The sequence below is a fragment of the Penicillium daleae genome (genome assembly GCF_028827525.1).
Source record: "Penicillium daleae strain IBT 16125 chromosome Unknown utg000002l_segment0_segment0, whole genome shotgun sequence".
In the NCBI taxonomy this organism is placed as follows: Eukaryota; Fungi; Ascomycota; class Eurotiomycetes; order Eurotiales; family Aspergillaceae; genus Penicillium; species Penicillium daleae.
This window is the reverse complement of record NW_026623150.1, coordinates 4,071,452-4,087,961: the sequence shown is the minus strand read 5'-3', so window position 1 is coordinate 4,087,961 and position 16,510 is coordinate 4,071,452. Positions and strand designations below refer to the sequence as shown.

The following is a 16,510-nucleotide window of genomic DNA, read 5'->3' as shown; positions in this document are numbered from 1 at the left end:
CCTCTCTGGCCAGAGTCGTCAATCTTGCCGGAGTCTTTAATCCTGCCGGAGTCTTCAATCCTGCCGGAGTCCCCTCTCTGGCCAGAGTCGTCAATCCTGCCGGAGTCTTCAATCCTGCCGGAGTCTTCAATCCTGCCGGAGTCTTCAATCCTGCCGGAGTCTTCAATCCTGCCGGAGTCCCCTCTCTGGCCAGAGTCGTCAATCCTGCCGGAGTCTTCAATCCTGCCGGAGTCTTCAATCCTGCCGGAGTCGTCAATCTTGCCGGAGTCTTTAATCCTGCCGGAGTCTTCAATCCTGCCGGAGTCCCCTCTCTGGCCCGAGTCGTCAATCTTGCCGGAGTCTTCAATCTTGCCGGAGCCTACAGTCCCGCCGGAGCCCCTTGCGGAATCCTCCAATCAATAAGTATTCCGGGAAACTCTGCCTTTATCAGAGATTTTTGTATAACAACAGTCTCAAGCTCTCGGTACTCTATAGTTACTCTACAGACACTATGTGATTATAGAAGACTATCTTCTAGACATACTTCCTCGCCGTAACGTTTATATATAGAAGGGTTAACCAGAAGCGATCTGCTACTCGATAGTGGACACTCCCGGTGCAAGAAAGACTAGAGGGTAAAAGCAATCATTGCCATCCTGTCTGCCTAGTAGGGATTCTCAAAAAGGGACATGCGGCTCAAGGGGGACGCGGCGTTCACCAGCCGATGGTTTTGTTGTACTTATAACGCCCTACTCACGCTTACTCTATCTTCTGAAATCTAGTCTTGTCCTCTGGTTCTTCTTCTTCTTCTTCTTCTTCTTCTTCTTCTTCTTCTTCATCAGGTAGGAAGTACCTAGCATCGTGAACATCTATTTGAAAGCGACCACGATTCATCATGACAGTTCTCGAATACCAATACTACATGTCGGAATAATAAACAATAAATGATCGTATAGATTAATAATATAGCCTATGGAGCATTTTTGGTGTAGCGGTATTTTGCCCAAGATTTGCTTCGATACTACATAAGTCATGAGCTATATCGGAAACAAGAACCAAAAGGATGTCGCAGAACAAAAAGCGTGTCGCAGAGCCAAAAACGCGTCGCAGAGCCAAAAACGTGTTGCAGAGCCAAAAACGTATTGCAGAGCCAAAAACGTGTTGCAGAACACAAGGCGTGTCGCAGTGGCTCCAGTAAGCTGTGTAGAAGTTAGCTCCTCGTAGGTACCGCTTTAGTAATCACAGGCATCCACTTCGGTAGTATGGTATCCGCTTTGGTTGCAGGGGTCCGTTTTGGAAGCCGCAGGGGGACCAGGAAAAGTGTCGCAGATGATCCAACGAATAATCAGCCAATTAGGGTTAAGAGTAACTCATCAGCTAAAGCTGATTGGTTAGCTTGTTCCACCCAGGCCAACAACATGGAAAAGGTGCCAAGCGTCCGCGGCTTCAATTACCATGCTCTCCCTCTCTCACCTCAAGCTCACCTCCGGCTCACCTTCTGGTACTGTAGAGACCAGCTAGATTCGCATACTATGCTACTTAGTCATAGAGACAAGATCGTGGTCTATTAGCCCTAAAACAATTACGGTGCCATATCGTGGTCTTCGAGAGGGAAACCGTGGCCTTCTAAGGAACCAAAAGGCATATTTTCGCATTTTGACATTTTCTCATTTGCCATTTTTCATCCCTAGTACTTGCTATAAATACGTAGCATTGAACCTGCTGTTCCCTTTTTAACTCGATCAAACTCTTTATCTCACAATCATAATAGCAGAGGCCCCTCGCGAACTATCGAAGGTTTCTAGTACAAAGAAATCAATTCGACAGAAAAGAGACCGGCGGAAGATAACCCTAGAAAATAAGTTACAATAGTATAGCGAAATGTATAGGGTGGATATCTGCTTAGGCATACGGATTCGAGAGTTAGGAGAAGTATTTATTTTCTTAGCAGACTTATCTAGGTTTTAGTCATTCCTTAGGTCTCAATTAGTATGTTCTCTCGGTCTCTCTAAACTCTCTATAGCTTAAACTTTTCTAACTCCTCTAGGGCTCCTACTATCCAAAACCAGTTAAAAGAAGTAAAAAGGACCTCTATATAGTAAAAGGATAGAGCGATAGAATCCATAGCTTTTGAAATCATATTGTCTATATAGTTTTGTATCTATCCGAAATTGCTACATGATTTATTATTTATTATTACCTTGATTCTTGCTTTGAGTGCTAGAACATAGACAAAATCTGTTTTTTTGCTTCGTGTATATAAATACTATTAAGAGTATCTCGCTACTAGGTCCCTAGAGCGTAGGAATGAACTCTCGCCGGAATTCCTCACGGTCAAGGATCCTAAGGGTTAAATACCCTCGAGGATATTAAAACCCAGGAACGAACTTTCTCAGGTACAACTTACCTTAGGGTAACTTAATACTCAAGGGTAAATTCCCTTAGGGGATTTCTACCACAAGGGTAGACTCCTACATAAATACACGACTCTAGGGATAGCTATATTGTGAGATATAGGGCAAGATGTCTAAACCGTCATGCAGCATATCAAGCCAGATTCATAAGGCCTATACAAGATGGCTGAATCTCTATAAGCTTTATGCTATACCATCATCACTACTGTCAATGACATCGTACAAGACGCATACAATAGTATACGATCTACATCATCACTACAGTCAATGACATCGTACAATCAAGCAACCACCGATCAAACAGCTACTGCATGAGATCACTATGCATCTAGATCTGTCTGCATGAGATCATCATGCATCATCTAGAACGATCACATGCAAGAGACAAGTTGGTTATAAATATGCCCTGCCTTCTCTACCAAAATAATAATCATGTCAATCATAAGACATACAAACAAAAGATTCAATACAATCAACCAAGCTTCAGTCCTACCTCACTCTTCTCTTATCTTTATAATTCTAAGCCGAATTGATTCTACCCTTCCTATTCAATCAAAGGAAGAAGATCAATTAATCTTCCTTCCTCTCTACCTAACCTGCGCAGCATCGCTTGCTCACATATATACTATAAGTAAGGATTCACGTATCCTTAGGTAGCTAGCTATATAGCTAGAGCTATATAGGCTAGCGGTCTATCTAGGCTAGTAGGTTATATAGGCTGGCGGGCTATATAGCCAGGACTATATAGGCTAGCGGTCTATATAGCTAGGACTATTAACCTAGCTAATAGGCCAAGCCGATATCGATGATTTATTATACTTAGCCCTTTCAGGCGGAGCTCGATTTACCGGTAGAGTCTATACTCTAGTATAGTCCGAGGTCTACTACTTATATATAAGATCATAGTTCTGTGAATAGTTTCTAGTTCGCCTTAATCCGGGTTAAACCTATTAGTGAAACGCCCAGGCTGTTAACCGTCTAGCGTATTACCAACATCTTAGTACTCTTTGTGAGCAAGCGATGCTGCGCAGGTTGGTAAAGAGGAAGATAAATTAAAGATGATTAAATAAGACCGATTGATCTTTCTTCCTCTTGATTGAATAGGAAGGATAAGTTCAATTCGGCTTAGGATTATAAAGGTAAGATGAGAGAAAAGTGAGGTAGGACTGAAGCTTGGTTGATTGTATTGAATCTTGCTTATATGTATTGAACATGATTGATGATTATCATAATTTTTGTAGAGAAAACAGGGCGTATATATAATCAATATTTTATGCAAACTTATCAAACTTATTTTCTGCATGTGATCAGTCCAGATAGATCTAGATGCATAATGATCTCATGCGGATAGATCTAGATACATGGTGATCTCATGAATGATCTCATGCAGTAGCTGTTTGATTTGTGGTTGCTTGATTGTACGATGTCATTGACCGTAGTGATGATGTAGATCGTATACTATTGTATGCGTCTTGTACGATGTCATTGACCGTAGTGATGATGGTATAGCATAAAGCTTATAGAGATTCAGCCATCCTGTATAGGCCTTATGAATCCTGCATGGCGGTTTGGGCATCTTGCCCTATATCTCACACCCTATCTAGTAACTATAATATCCTAGTAAGTGCCTATTTAACCTTACTAGTTAGAGTTAGCTATACGCTATTTTAGTATAGACTTATAATATTAGGAAAATGCTATAATATTCCTAGATAGAAATATATATCTTAGGTATATTTATAGACTAAAATTCTCCTTTATATATTCGTAGTATTTACGTTTGTGAGCACGTGTAAGCGTATAGGAAGGATGATGGTACAGCAAACCTATAGATAGAGCTATATAGTATAGCTGGATCGTATAGAGAGGTTGATGGATTGAATAGTAGTAGGTAGGCTATCAAGAATAAATTCAGGACTAACTTTTTTAACTATCTGCTGGGGACTTTAGGTCCTATTTATATTTGATAGATCCCCTAGTTTCAGTGGCAACTAGCAATATAGTGGTGATTTCATTATGATGATCTTGTTTTCTATAAGATTCTATGATATCATATAGATTATCATAGAATTCTTTATGGCTCTATCTATATCCGATACTCCCCCGTAATCTATATATGGCCAATATATAGATTAGTGGTAGATAGATAGATAGATAGATAGCTCTATTCGGCTATCTTAGTTGGTTCATCAATATCCACTAGATTAGCTAGGTTGACTAGCTTTTCAAATGCCACTCTATCAACGTTTTTAGTTAATAGATCAGCTAATTGGCTCTTGGTATTAATATAGGTCAATTTGACCTTTTCTTCTTGAATAGCCTCTCTTATATAGTGATATTGGATATCTATATGCTTTGATCTTTTATGGAACTCAGGATTCTGACCTAGTTTGATGGCAGATTCATTGTCAACTAAGATAGTAGAGATATCTGGTAGATATCCTAGATCTAGTTGATCGTTCATATAGTTGAATATATTAGCTAGATAGATAGCTTCCGAGACAGCTTCTTTTATAGCTATATATTCAGCTTCGTAGCTACTAACAGCTACTGATTTCTGCAATTGTGAGTTCCATGAGATAGGGTTATTTAGCCCTAGATCGCTAGATAGGCTAAATAGGTATCCAGTAGTAGATCGTCTACTATCTAGATCTGTGAGCAAGCGATACTGCGCAGGTTAGGTAGAGAGGAAGTAAGATAAATTGATCTTCTTCCTTTAATTGAATAGGAAGGATAAAATCAATTCGGCTTAGAATCATAAAGATAAGATGAGAGAAGAGTGAGGTAGGACTGAAGCTTGGTTGATTGTATTAAATCTTGCTTGTATGTATTAAACATAATTTTCTTGGTAGAGAAAGCAGGGCATATTTATAATCAATTTGTCTCTTGCATATGATCGTTCTAGATGATGCATGATGATCTTATGCAGACAGATCTAGATGTATAGTGATCTTATGCAGTAGCTGTTTGATCGGTGATTGCTTGATTGTACGATGTCATTGACTGTAGTGATGATGTAGATCGTATACTATTGTATACGTCTTACTTGATGTCATTAACCGTAGTAATGATATAGATCGTATACTGTTGTATACGTCTTACTTGATGTCATTGACCGTAGTGATGATGGTATAGCATAAAGCTTATAGAGATTCAGCCATCTTGTATAGGCCTTATGAATCTAGCTTGATATGCTGCATGACGGTTTAGGCATCTTGCCCTATATCTCACAATATTCAATACGTCCCTACTACACTGCAATTAGCAGATTTCCTAACTAAAAATATCAGACGAGAAATTTTTGAAGACCTAAAGAATCTAGCTAACCTCCGTGAGATTTAGGAAGATATATATCTAGCTATTTTATAGCAGTATATATATATATCGATCCTATATACTCTACACTAATCTCTATACTCTACTACTATTCGCACTATAGTATAAAGATTACGGGGGGTGTGAGATATAGGGCAAGATATCTAAACCGTCATACAGCATATCAAGCCAGATTCATAAGGCCTATACAAGATAGCTGTAAGCTTTATGCTATACCATCATCACTACGGTCAATGACATCGTACAAGATCATCACTACGGTTAATGATATCGTACAAGACGCATACAATAGTATACGATCTACATCATCACTATAGTCAATGACATCGTATAATCAAGCAACCACCGATCAAACAGCTACTGCATGAGATCACTATGCATCTAGATCTGTCTGCATGAGATCATCATGCATCATCTAGAACGATCACATGCAAGAGACAAGTTGGCTATAAATATGCCCTGTTTTCTCTACTAAAATAATAATAATGTCGAATACATACAAGAGATTCAATACAATCAACCAAGCTTCAGTCCTACCTCACTTTTCTCTCATCTTACCTTTATAATCCTAAGCCGAATTGAACTTATCCTTCCTATTCAATCAAGAGGAAGAAAGATCAATCGATCTTATTTAATCATCTTTAATTTATCTTCCTCTTTACCAACCTGCGCAGCATCGCTTGCTCACAAGATGTCTAAACCGTCATGCAGCATATCAAGCCAGATTCATAAGGCCTATACAAGATGACTGAATCTCTATAAGCTTTATGCTATACCATCATCACTACGGTCAATGACATCGTACAAGACGCATACAATAGTATACGATCTACATCATCACTACAGTCAATACCATCGTACAATCAAGCAATCACCGATCAAACAGCTACTACATGAGATCACTATGCATCTAGATCTGTCTGCATGAGATCATCATGCATCATCTAGAACGATCACATGCAAGAGACAAGTTGGCTATAAATATGCCCTGTTTTCTCTACAAAAATCAATTACATACAAGCAAGATTCAATACAATCAACCAAGCTTCAGTCCTACTTTACTTTTCTCTTATCTTTATGATTCTAAGCCGAATTGATTTTATCCTTCCTATTCAATCAAAGGAAGAAGATCAATTAATCTTACTTCCTCTCTACCTAACCTGCGCACGATCGCTTGCTCACAACCTATTATCAAAGAAAGCAAGGTTTATATGATATACTTAGCAAGGGCCTAAACCGGCCCGAAGCGTTACCGAAAAGCGGTAGTTTTGATTGGTTCCCTATATAGAACTAAACTATCCCGAAAGATATGTAGAAAGAAAGATCTCCTAAAAGATATATAGAAAGATCTCTTTTTACAGGTATAGTAGGTGGTTAAAGTTGGTGTATTAGTAGGAAGACGCGATTTTGGATAGGGTAGCTAGGGTAGCCGGGAATTATATTATAACTATATCAGTTCTAGGTATATCAACCTTAACGGTTGATATAGTGGTCTTTTTGATCTAATATGATGATCTTGTGACCTAGAAGAGATTCCGTTATACATTTTTTTTTTCGGACTACTTGCTTGGTTTGATGCCTTTTGATTTGTTTCCCTTGAAAGCCTAGGCTATATATTTCAAGCTATTTTCCATGATATAGCAGACGATATAATTTTGAAGTTTAATAAGACTTTTAAATCTATAGAACTATACTATACTTTAGAGGTAAATGAATTTTTTATTTTTGGTTATAGCCGTTTTAATTAGGCCTAGTCTGATTGTATAAAACGCACTAGATATACTTATCTGTCATAAATTATAGGTAAATTATTACACACAAAGAATATTGCATCAGAACTAAGGGGTCACCCGCGATATACCACGAATAAAGATAGTTATACCATGAAGTACTCTTAGCGAGTCCTAGTTACATAAGCAAGGTTGGCGGCTCTCTGTTCCGATAGGTTCTAGTACCGCGTACTAACCAGAACAAGAATTACACCACGTTAGCACAATATGCTCTATTCGTTCCGATTACCCACTTGATAATGGTTTATTTAGCTTTTCATGATACATTCCTCTATCAGTACCCTAGTGATGTTATTTCGGCCCCCCTCTCCGGTACTCACCCTGGCATTCCGCCCTCCATACCAATCCTTTGTGAAAATATGAAGTCGTGGTGGTTTAAGGTTAGGTGGGGCCGGGGCTTAGTGAGCCCCCCCCCGCATTTGCGCTCCGGAAGGTATGAGGTCACGAGTCACGCGCTAGTGGGTGGTACCCTGACACGCCGCTGGCTCAATCTCATCATTCTTCCCTTTTGACACTGCTTCTCTGACCTACACTAATTCACTCCAATCTCAGTAGTAAGATCACAATTCCGAGCATCTCTATCTCTAGCTAATGGCACAGTGACTCGCTCTCACAAGCTTAATGATCGCGATCACCCTACCGATGGCATGATGGCCCCCCGTGAAAACCTTCCACGCTATTTTGCCAAGTCCGGTCCAACTGACGCGGATCCACGCAAGACAAAGAAAGATGGAGGTGGCAAGGGCAATTGGTAAGAATTGTATTGCTGCTTGATGTCCTGGACTGCCACTGACCCAGATGGCCTGTAGGGGTCGCTCCGGAGACGAAGTGCAGGATTATGGTTATACCATGAACAATGCTCGGCGTCGTTCTAACAGCAGCACGCAAGGCTTGGCTGACTTCAGGACCAAGTTTGAAACGATCGAGCCTGAGCCGGTCTTCGAGGAACAGCTCCACGGGGCAGCTGACGTGACCGTGGCTGATGAGAGCACCGTGACTAAAGTCGAGAGTACCAGCAGCAGCAACGACAGTTAGACCGACCACGCAGGGATGAAGTATTGAAGTATTGACATTACGTGCGAGCTGGATGCTGCGCTGATTCGGATTCGACCATGCTATCACCTTAGGATATATGAAACTGAGACCTGACTATGCGAATGGGACTTGTTCCACATGGATTACTCAAAAGCCCCCTGTATTCTGTAGAGCTTTGCGGAGCATAGCCAAGGAAATTCCCAAGAGCTTAGATTAGGCTATGTGACAATGCATAGGCAAGTTGATGTCTAGTATCGTGGGGCCAATCTATTCCACCCCGATCAGAGAGATCTGCCCGGTATTATCCTCTCGGAAACCCGACGCTGGCCACTGACGCTGGCAAGAAGAGCCTGCAAGGAGCTGTGCGGAATTTGCATGAACGGGGAAAAAAAGAATGATATTGATTCCCCCTCCCAGAATGGATGCAGAATGCAGATCCATGAAGACAGTGGCCAACTCCAGTTATTCGATCCATATTACAAGTAATTCATCGCTACAGACCATCACAATGGCGGGCCACGGAGCGCGGCCCAAAGCAATCAAACCCACGTCAACCGGGCCCTAGAGTCAGTTGACGGAGAGGATTCGGCTTTTGTACCATTGTCATCCGTCACCGCACCCGATGCCGTTTCGGTCTTGATAGAGGCGAGGAGGTTTTGAAACCAAAAGTCAAGTTTGCCAGTTTCGATAAATCGACGTAGCAGATCGTCTTCCCGCTTCAGGTCAGCTGTCACCCGCGCCTGTTGCTCGGGACGAAAGCGCGACACAAGAATTTCGGTTTCAGAATCAGCCATCAGCGCCTCTGTCGGAGCAAGTGGCACCACAAGAGATTGAAGGCTGGGTCTACAGGTGGCTGAAGAGTATTGTTAGAAACGGGCATAACTGATCGGTCTCGGAACAACTCACCAGTGAGACAGAGAGACAATGTACGATACAGAACAGTGTCGCGTGCAGAATCGTCTGACGTTCCACTAGAACCCTCGGCGGCCTTTCCTCGAGCTTCCCAGTCATCCTTGATCATACAACGTCGCCAGATCAACTTACGCAACGCCGAGACGTATGATGGATCCCGCTCGGCGTAGCGACTATGATCGAGAACTCGTAGCGCTAGGAAAAACTCCCGTCCCGTAAAATCGCTCTCAATGTCATCGTCATGGTGGAGCGGACCCATGAGGGTGAGTAGATCTATCAAACCATCAACACCGACGACACGCCGATTGAGGAGTGTGAATAGTGCATCATCCAGAATTCTATGGAGCGAAGGTCGATCTGTTGCAAGATGTCCGCCAAAATAACCCAGTGCTAGGTCTGCTGCAGCCCTCCGATCGATCGCATCCTCACAAAATGACTTGACATAGGTATGAAGAGAGTCCTGGACCTCATCGACCTCGTTGTAGTCATCCAGCCGTTTGACATCCTCCTGCAAGGACGGACCATGGCCCCGGGGTTGGCTTTTCTCGCTCGAGGCTAGCTTGCTCAGCTTTGCCAACGATAATTGCACTCGATGATTCCACAGCTCCTCTTCACCACCGAGCGCCAGACCTTCCAGGGAAACAGCAGCAGTATCATAGTCCTCTTCGCCAGTCACGTCGTTGATCCAGCTCAATCGGGAATATGTGGGTGATTTTCGGAGGAATCGAGTGACGGACGCTTGATACTTGCGCATGGACAGCAAGGCGCCAGGGTGGCCCATTGAAATCTGCCGTGAAAAGTATGCATCTGCCCACGGCTCGCCGAATCTGTCGAAATACTGAGAAACTCTATGCGCGACATCTGCTTCGCTTGCCGCCATGGCAGGAGCATCCACCGAGGGTTCTGGGCCCGACTGGGTCTTCACCTGGTCCTGAAGCTCGATGATGAGTTCGACAAGAGCCCCCATGTCCCGGAAGCGCTCCGCTAGGCTTAGTGCATCCCGAAGATGGCCGATGCCCGCTAGCTTAAAGAGCTGCCATTTGCGTTCCTTGACGTGAGACTGTTCAATCGCCGCACATTCGTCTGCCAGCTTGGAATCTTCTTGTGCACTCAGCCAGCGTGTTCGTTCACGGTGCATCTGACCGAGGACTCGGAGATGACGGGCGCTGTTTTCGGCGATCTTCTTCAACACCTGACCATCGGGTGCATCTGCACTAGAGGTCTTTTGTTGAATCCAAGCTCGACAACTGTCCAGCTCCCAGTCTAGTAGATGGCCTGCCTCAGTGTATCCGACTGCCCGGGAGGTCCAGAACTCAGGAAGGTTCTCATACCCATCAGCAAGAACGCCATCTTCCACGAAATCGCTGCCCAATCCGTACAATGATGCGTGCTCGTCACGATACCGGTAAGCTGTTTCAACGATAGACAGGAAAAGCTCGCTTGCTTCCAGAATCTGCTCCGACAGCTTCCGTGCCTGCTTTGAAGAATTTCCCCTACGAGGTTTGATGGCATTCTTGATCCAAGGAATCACATGTTCCATACGATGCGTGTCCTTCAAGAACCACAATCGCACTGAATCAATTTCCCCGTACGAAGGGCTGGGGAGTGTCTTGAATTTGTCGTTCATGGATTCGATGACCTGGACAAGGAAGGCGTCCTCGCCTTTGCTTCTGCGTGCCTCTTCCAGCTTCCACATGGCTCGCTGCGCTGCAAGTTTTTCTGCCCCCCAAAGCAGTTCCCACCTTGCTGGGCGGCTCAGCGGGTTTCCTTTGCGCAACAACAAGCCCGCAAGATCCCCAAGGGCTTTAGCCCTCAACCTGAGATTTTGGTCGATGGATATGGCAGAGGTAGGAATGAAGCGGGACTCCGACCGAAGAAGCTCCCTACAGATTTCGAGAGATGCTTCCTCAATTTCGGTTGCTGGGAAATCGAGGCCGCTGTCCCCGATAAGGTTCAAGGGATTCTGTGCCATGGTTCCGAAGAAAATTGCCTGTTCAAGCTTGTGTTTCGCCGTGACTTGGGTCTCATCCGCATCGAGGGCCGACGGGAACTGAGGGACCACATTCACTCGCACGACGCCAAAATTCCGAATCATCATAACGCATGCTGTGCCGCTCTCATCATCGGACTTGTCCTCTGAGCTATATCCCAGAATTTCATACTCTATGCCTGACCGTAGATGGATGACGTCCTGGAACGGCAGAGGCATCTTGTGAGAGTCCTGCAGTAGTTGGACGGTTGGCGTTTCCTCGATGCTCGTGAGAGACAAGATAACGAGAGATTGCCCAATAAGGATGAAGGCGGTACTCTCTCCCCTCGAGACTAGTATCTGGGGCTTCAAGTCGGTCCGTGGAGTGGAGATGCTACGGATATCCACTGCATGAGTGGACAGGACGCGTGTGCTGGCTCCCGATAACAAGACCTGGACAATGAATAATGCCTTGGATCCCAGCAGCTGCGGAGTGCTGACAACCATGAAAAGTCGCCAAGACTCATCAGATGCCTGGGAGTCATCTTCATCTGGAGACTGCTGTTCAGAGAATGCGAAATCCAGAATTTTAAGATCTGTTTCCCCCGCTGGCTTGACAGCGTCCTGATGAATAGATGCTGCAATGTCCGCTTTGACATCAAACTTCTTCTTCATCGCATTTCCGTGATTCCAATGTGTGTCCCATATTTCAACTTGACCAGTGGAAGTGGCGACTATCACGTCTCGCTGGCCTCGTTGGCGGGATGCACCTGCTTGAACTGCGGTAACTTCTTTCCTCCAGGAACCGCCGCCTAGAACGTTCTTAATTCCACCTAAGAATCCTCCGGCTCCACCACTAATCGAAGTGCTGAGGAAATTCACCAACACTGAGGGCTTTCCTTGAGGATCTCTGAGAGTGATATGTGCCACTCTTCCGGATGAGAAGACGACGATGATCCCGGAGGGCTCACAGTTCATGATATGCGTGGCGTATTCGCCAGAAAGAAGGCCTGGCGTCGATCCTTGGATTCCATTCTGTTTTTGCCGGGAAAGTCCTAGTGACGCTGCGCTCGAGACCGTCTCCCAATAGATGATTCTTCCTGTGGACGGAATGATGACGAGGAGACCGGGGTGTTCTCCGGTGGCGGTGGATAGCAGGACACCGAGCGGAACTGCGCCATGTGTGTCCCTACATGTTTCGGGGATAGATACGGTGAACGTTTCCGAGGCCGACGGAGTTGATGTAGCCACGGAATATGGCCATATGATGGCGTGTGAAGGCGCTAGGGCGAGAGCGTAATGATGACTGGGTGCGAAAAAACATCTGAGGGGATCTGTTTCATCAAGAGTTAATGATGGCATGGCCAGTAGCCTGGGTGCCTTAGCGATATGAGAGCAGCTTACTGGAAAGGGAGCCTCGAATTTGGTCCGGTAAAGCTGGAAGCTGATCCACGGTATAGTAATCAGTGCTTGACTATTTTCAATGCGCATTAGCAAAACAGAGTCTTGCATACCCCATTGCTGCTCTCGACAGCAAGATTGCAGAAACAAGAATTGTGAATATACGAACCAGCACGACCGTCCCTTCGACACCATTACTAGGCCCTTCAGCATGCTTTGCGCTCCGAATTGGAAGATGCGACTCTGGACCAATGGCTGTGGTGACCAGTTCGTGGTCAGAGGGCGGGACAGAGATAGACGGCTCTGCTACCTCGCGGTGGTCATGGTTCAAGCTTGTGGCTTGAGAGTCGCCAGTTTGCCGCAGCACCGAGCGCTGTCTTTTTGCTATTGGTGGCTTGACTGAATCATCGGAGCTGGTTCTCTGGCGTCTGCGAGGGTTCCGCGATGCGGCTGCTGTTTTGGCAAACATTTTTTGGAGACAGGGAGCGGGAGAGGAGTAGGGAAGTGATAGAATCGTTCGACCTCGCTTTTTTGGCCACGGCCAAGAGAGAGACCACGGGAACTAAGCTCCCACACGATAGATGGCCGGGGAGTGGACAATTCAAGAAGCGAACCTTGCGAGGATAGCAAGTTAGCGACCCTCCAAGAGTGTTTGGGCCGGGCGGTGAGACAAACAGATTGAAAGGACGCGAGACGCGGATATCATCACGTGATACAAAGCCTGAGGCGGGAAGCTATCCTGTTTAAGTTACTCGCCAATTAATTGAGAACAGTCATAGCTCCGAGGAATCCAATGTACGCATAACACCGGCCATGTTTGATTTTTGTGATATGTATACTGTAATGAGCAATATGGAGCACCGATGCCCGGCTCTTTGACGGGCATGAATAGTCTCACTGTACATATACTACTACTACTACTACTACTACTATACTACTATTACTATGTAGCTACCAGGTTATGTTGGGTATACCGCCCTGTATCCGCCGATCTGCGGAGGCTTACGTGATCTCCCCCCCTCCGAGTTCCGTCGGTGCTATGTAGACAGCTTCAGGGTTGGCCTGGGTAACATGTAATGTTCGTTTCGATGGAGTGGCGTCGCCCACAACAACTGCAACCTTCAATATGCCTGTATGCTGCGCTGAATAGACTATGATGAAGGCCAAAAGTGCCGTTTCTGCACTCGAAAATGCTCTGTGCCGTGACCATCAGACGCCCGCTGTCGCCTGGCCGATGCCTGGCGACGTCAATGATGCTACGAAAACCAACTGCTCTGGCCTCTTTCCCCCGAAGAAAGCTCTTACACACGGCTCTCTTCTTTCCAGGTTGGTTGGCCCCCTCTTTTTTCTGTCCTTAAACGCGAACCTGGGATGACAGTGTCTCTACATAGGACATGGGGTCCAGCGGGTTGGCATGGCTAATACCTGGATGGACCATTTTCCTCAAAAAGCAACCCGCACTTTGGATGAGATGGATTCTATTCTTGGATTCAAACTTTCGCGCATCATCCTTGAGGGGCCCAACTCCAAATTGAATCAAACTGAAAATGCGCAGCCCGCGATCATGGCGGTCTCTGTTCTCATCCTCCGTATTCTTGAGGAGGAATTCGGATTCGATACCAAATCTCGCGTTGATGTCACTCTAGGGCACAGCCTTGGAGAATTTTCCGCCTTAGTAGCAGCAGGGTATCTCCAATTCGCCGATGCACTCAAATTGGTCCGTCGTCGGGCCGAAGTGATGGCTCGATGCACCCGACAGATAGTGGAGCAGTCAGGCGAAAGCTACGGGATGGTAGCTCTGATCTGTGAACCCGATCGCCTTGAGGATTTACTGAAGACTGTCTACGAGTTTCTGGGGTTAGGAACCTCCCGCCTTGACGATACAAGCCATGCGATGCCGCCGATATCACAGGTGATGGTGGCAAATATCAACTCTCCCAACCAAATTGTCCTGAGCGGCAGTATACCACGGATCAAATCCCTTCTTGTCCAGCTGCGTCAGTTTGGGGGCCATGACCCACGTGCCGTGAGACTGAACAGTGACAGTCCCTTTCACAGCCCTGTGATGTCTCCAGCCACGGAGTATATGAGAACTGCCATCGAGGGTGTTGACATCGCGTTCCCTGCTATGATCCCCTGCGTTTCCAATATTTCGGCCCTACCTTTTCAGTCAAAAGAGGATCTCATGCAGCTATTGTCCAGACAATGCACCGACACAATTCGATGGTGGGACAGCATCCGTTACCTCCATCAAGAACGAGGAGTCCGATGCTGGATTGGAATCGGACCGGGGAAAGTGGGTAGAAATCTGGTCGGAAAGGAGGTCGGCCGGGTGGACACTAAAGGTGGTGGTGTTTGGGCGGTCTGCAATCCTCGGGAAATAGAGGATATGATGGCTGCTTTGGAGAAAACGGAATCTGAAGCAAGAAGGTAAAGGTTCTGATCATAGGTTGATTTTCTTGGAAAGAATAGCCCCTCCGATATTCTTATTATTCCCCGAGCCTTTTGAAGGCCTCTGTTTTGTTTGGGAAAGTGATCGCGCTTGTCCTTCCCACGTCCATGGTCTGCCCATCTTGTAACTATGAAAAAGACAAAGTCCTGGAGATGGGAACTGGTACATTTGAGAATTACGAAAGTATTATTCAAGATTCCAGAAACCCAATTCCGAATCTATAAAGCGGTGCCCGGAGCCCACGATTCACCGATACGTTGTACATCTGCTATGAACTTTGGGTTGGAGACGGGTTGGCAAGCGGAGGCTGCGCCTGCGGTCGCTCCGGGTGTCGGCGCATGGTCGTCTGGGGAATAGAAGGGATTCTGCAAGAGCTGAATGTATGCACTTTGCAATGCTCGGAATGCCTGGGAGTAGTGCGATTAGTTTCTGATACTGGGAGAGCACTGGACGGATGCTTTCCGCATACCGGCTTCAGGTCAGAATCTCTCATGCCGCTGACCGCAGGTCCAGCAGGCTTGCCTGCGCTCATAGCTTCCTGGCCGAACAGATCCACGATGATCAGTAGCTTGACCCCGGTTGTGGTCAGCCATCCGTAGGCGGCAAGTCTTTCGTCAATCGCATGTAGCAGACCGAGGTCCTGGTCGATGGAGGTTTGCTTGCGTCGGATCTCGAAGATGTCGAGACAAGAGTTGAGTAAGAATGAGAATTCAATGGTGGCATCTGTGTATGGAGGGAACAGCGAAATGTGGAGCGGATTATCCTGTGGACCGTTAGCAAGGGGATTGCCAGGGTGAAGCCTTCGAACACACTGTTTTCCCAATGACTCCAATGCAGGCAATCCGAGGACCAGCCATGATGTCGAGCAAGAGAGAGCCGAATGATCAAAAAGGGGGTTCCCGGATCTATCAGCGTGCTAATGCGCATAGGACTGACTGGTGCTTGACGATCTGATCAGCCTCTTCCCCCCGCAGGGCTTTGAGGAAAGCTGCCCACACAGATGGTCTTCCTCCGAGTGTCTCAGCGCTCAGATATCAGCAAAGGAAGAGATCTCATCTCATTCTTCCCGGCAAGTCTTGGGTGAGTGAGTGACGGAGCTGGCGTACTTCCACCACAGCTCTTGGTGGTTGTTGATTGTGGTTGATGTGGTGGGCACTCCCTGACCGCCCGCTGACGGGAGACTTAACTAAACAAGCACAGGAGTCGGAGATTCGGAAAAGCC

General features: G+C 45.9%; 4 protein-coding genes across 4 annotated transcripts; 2 read left to right on the top strand and 2 right to left on the bottom strand.

Moving 5' to 3' along the window:
• Nucleotides 1–8,169: 8,169 nt before the first annotated feature.
• Nucleotides 8,170–8,554, top strand: N7458_002463 (uncharacterized protein; the record flags this gene model as incomplete). The annotated part of the gene is made up of 2 exons (XM_056905846.1): nucleotides 8,170–8,270; nucleotides 8,329–8,554. The coding sequence occupies 2 exons, from the start codon at nucleotides 8,170–8,172 to the stop codon at nucleotides 8,552–8,554; spliced, it is 327 nt and encodes a 108-aa protein (XP_056769953.1).
• Nucleotides 8,555–9,093: 539 nt separating this feature from the next.
• On the bottom strand, nucleotides 9,094–13,305 carry N7458_002462 (putative nuclear pore complex subunit Nup133; the record flags this gene model as incomplete). Its single annotated transcript, XM_056905845.1, has 4 exons — nucleotides 9,094–9,407; nucleotides 9,461–12,769; nucleotides 12,840–12,909; nucleotides 13,006–13,305. The coding sequence occupies 4 exons, from the start codon at nucleotides 13,303–13,305 to the stop codon at nucleotides 9,094–9,096; spliced, it is 3,993 nt and encodes a 1,330-aa protein (XP_056769952.1).
• Nucleotides 13,306–14,250: 945 nt separating this feature from the next.
• N7458_002461 (ACP S-malonyltransferase) lies at nucleotides 14,251–15,270 on the top strand (the record flags this gene model as incomplete). Its single annotated transcript, XM_056905844.1, has 1 exon — nucleotides 14,251–15,270. One exon carries the CDS (start codon nucleotides 14,251–14,253, stop codon nucleotides 15,268–15,270), a length of 1,020 nt encoding a protein of 339 aa, XP_056769951.1.
• A 236-nt stretch (nucleotides 15,271–15,506) lies between these two features.
• Nucleotides 15,507–16,145, bottom strand: N7458_002460 (uncharacterized protein; the record flags this gene model as incomplete). The annotated part of the gene is made up of 3 exons (XM_056905843.1): nucleotides 15,507–15,695; nucleotides 15,758–16,051; nucleotides 16,101–16,145. The coding sequence occupies 3 exons, from the start codon at nucleotides 16,143–16,145 to the stop codon at nucleotides 15,507–15,509; spliced, it is 528 nt and encodes a 175-aa protein (XP_056769950.1).
• Between the last annotated feature and the right edge of the window lie 365 nt (nucleotides 16,146–16,510).